Source organism: Musca vetustissima, unplaced genomic scaffold, assembly GCF_032173495.1.
Source record: "Musca vetustissima isolate MV318-11 ecotype Yass unplaced genomic scaffold, APGP_CSIRO_Mvet_v1 utg8222, whole genome shotgun sequence".
In the NCBI taxonomy this organism is placed as follows: domain Eukaryota; kingdom Metazoa; phylum Arthropoda; class Insecta; order Diptera; family Muscidae; genus Musca; species Musca vetustissima.
This window is the reverse complement of record NW_026887855.1, coordinates 825,941-828,783: the sequence shown is the minus strand read 5'-3', so window position 1 is coordinate 828,783 and position 2,843 is coordinate 825,941. Positions and strand designations below refer to the sequence as shown.

The following is a 2,843-nucleotide window of genomic DNA, read 5'->3' as shown; positions in this document are numbered from 1 at the left end:
AACAGCTGTGAAAAACTTTACAGTCGATCCATTTTCGCCATATTTTGTTTTTACGTATAAACAAAGGAGTTACCGATTTAATCCCATATTTGCGTATCTTAATAATTCTTCTAGTCCTAAATAAAGCCGAAAATAGAGAATAGATGAGCACAACAAATTCGAGCGTTTGTGTTATCGTTTCCTTGTGGTTGTTGTATTTTCGATAACACATAACACAATGGATGGCTCAACGCATGGCCTATAAATAAGGTCACCAAGATAGCAATCGAAATCGGAAAACAGCTGTTTTTTTCTCAAGTCTAATGTCAAAAATTTCCACTTTGTTTACGTTTTCATAATGGAAGTCAATTCACAATAATGCATTTTGACAGCAAACTTGAGAGGTATCGATAATCAGCTGGTCTCCCTTGGTGACCTTATTTATAGGCCATGGCTCAACGCGAGCATTCTACTTAGCCCTTCCAGCTGACTTTATGCTTTTATTGGTAATTAAGTCGACTTCGTAGATTGAAGTCTCGATTGGCATATTTTCAATAAATTAAACCAAACATCACGCTTTTTAAGGGCTAAGCAGAATGCTCGCGTTGAGTCATCCGTCGTTGAGTCATTATCAAAAATACAACAACCACAAGGAAACGATATGCGTTTGTGTTATCGCTTCGTTGTGGTTGTTGTATTTTCGATAACATATAACGGGACGGATGGCTCAACGCGAGCATCCTGCTTAGCCCTTAATAAGCGTGATGTTTTGTTTAATTTATTGAAAATATGCCAATCGAGACTTCAATTGACGAAGTCGACTTACTTACCCCTAAATGCATAAAGTCAGCTGGAAGACATCTAGCTGTCAAAATTATTTCTATTTTGAATTAATCGTTTGAAAACATAAATAAACCTTTGATAGCGTGAAGTAATTCAATCACAATCGTAATATTTTGTAGCAGCTGGCTGACTTGTAAATTGGCTTTGATCTAAAATATCAAAATTAGTTGGTTAAGTTGGTTGATCGCATTTTAAAAACATAATGGGATTATCTAAGGAAGAAGGGAATAAAATAACTGAGAATATGTTTATTCGTCTGAAAGACATAGAACCGCTTTGTAATGATAATTGTAAAATAAAAAACCCCGAGCGATTAGAAAAAATATTGAATGAGTTTGGACGGGGCGGAACGGATCGCCTACAGTTAGTTTCCGATTTTGACTACACCATTACCAAGCAGCGTAAAAGTGATGGCTCGCCAGTTCTTAGTAGCTTTGGAATATTAAATGCATGTGAATCGTTGCCACAACGGTTTATCGACGAATCTAAAAATCTACATAACAAATACCGACCCATTGAAATTGATCCGCACATACCAATTAATGAGAAAATCCAATGCATGATTGAATGGTGGACAAAGACGGGAGAGTTGTTAGTGTAAGTTTGTAGTTATATATATCAGTCTAATAAGTATAAAGCTAGTTATGAATTTGCAGTGGGTTTAAATTGGAGCAGAGCGAAATTGATGTTGTAGCGAGCAAATACAAGGACTCGCTAAGGGAAAATTCGCATCAACTCTTTGGCACTCTGAACAGGTTGAACATACCGGTCTTGGTATTTTCAGCTGGTTTGGGAAACTCGGTCATATCAGTTCTGAAACAAGCCAATGTAATGTACCCTAATGTGAATGTTATTTCCAATTTTTTGCAATACAAAAATGGTGTACTCGATGGTTTCCAAAAACCTATGATACACAGTTTCAATAAAAATGAAACAGCCCTTGACCGTCATAAATATTACGATTTAGTTCATAATCGTGACCACATTATAGTCATGGGTGATTCCCTCGGGGATGCTGATATGGCAAATGGTGTACCAGCTTCATCGCACATTATTAAGATCGGATTTCTCTATGACCATGTAAGTATTAATGTAAAATACTAGGAAATAATCAATTTCGAACTTTTATAGGCTGAAGCAAGTTTGGAGAAATACATGAATACTTTCGATATTGTATTGGTTGATGATCAAACAATGAATGTACCTTTGGCGTTATTGGATGTTGTGGAGAAATACCAAACTATTCGTAACATTTAAATTACAATACAAAGAGCTCAACATTTAATAAAATTATTCTTACATAGAGCTGCCAAGCAGGTGGTTCTTGATTATTCGAGTTTTTAAATCATTTCTACCGAGTACTCATTTTATTTATAATACCTGAAATATTTGGTCTCTTATAATAACTTAGTGTTTGTAGAGAACTTCGTTATATAATATATATAAGTAAATTGTTTCCGATGATTACAAATTTTCTTCTGATGCCCCTTTACTGTCAAAACTATAACTCAATTTGTATACATGTATGAACTGTTGTTTGTATGTTGATTTAACAAAAATCTTGTATGCTAACTTGATTTCACTATGCTCACATAATTAAGTCACTCCAATGAAAATACATTACCTGTAGTTCTTGTAAAATGTATACTTCATAAATGTAATATGACGACGGTTTAGTCGAAAAGCGTTGTAATTTTTAATTAGGGGTACCTTGGGTACAATATAAATTAAATATCACTTTTTCAAATATATTAGCGATGAAATAAACTTAATTTAACAAATAACTTGTATGCTAACTTGATTTCACTATGCTCGCATAATTAAGTCACTCCAATGAAAATACATTACCTGTAGTTTTTGTAAAATGTATACTTCATAAACCGCGGGAAATCCGTTTTAAAAAATAACTTCTACAAACCTCTTGTCGAGTGGACGGACAAGAGGAGGCTTTCTAACGGCTCTTTTAATGATTCGTCAGAGATTCTCAAAGGTGTCAAGGTCAGGACTTTGAACAGGCCACT

General features: G+C 34.6%; 1 protein-coding gene across 1 annotated transcript; it reads left to right on the top strand.

Annotated features, from left to right (window-relative positions):
- Positions 1 to 1,066: 1,066 nt before the first annotated feature.
- On the top strand, positions 1,067 to 2,079 carry LOC133335648 (7-methylguanosine phosphate-specific 5'-nucleotidase). The gene is made up of 3 exons (XM_061543958.1): positions 1,067 to 1,419; positions 1,479 to 1,902; positions 1,954 to 2,079. Exons 1-3 carry the CDS (start codon positions 1,067 to 1,069, stop codon positions 2,077 to 2,079), a joined length of 903 nt encoding a protein of 300 aa, XP_061399942.1.
- Positions 2,080 to 2,843: the final 764 nt, after the last annotated feature.

Bases quoted from the DNA above. Each gene is read 5' to 3' on its own strand.
- LOC133335648 (XM_061543958.1), top strand. From the start codon at position 1,067: ATGTTTATTCGTCTGAAAGACATAGAACCGCTTTGTAATGATAATTGT. The intron at 1,420-1,478 runs GTAAGTTTGTAG...ATGAATTTGCAG, and splicing joins AAGACGGGAGAGTTGTTAGT to TGGGTTTAAATTGGAGCAGA. The intron at 1,903-1,953 runs GTAAGTATTAAT...GAACTTTTATAG, and splicing joins TCGGATTTCTCTATGACCAT to GCTGAAGCAAGTTTGGAGAA.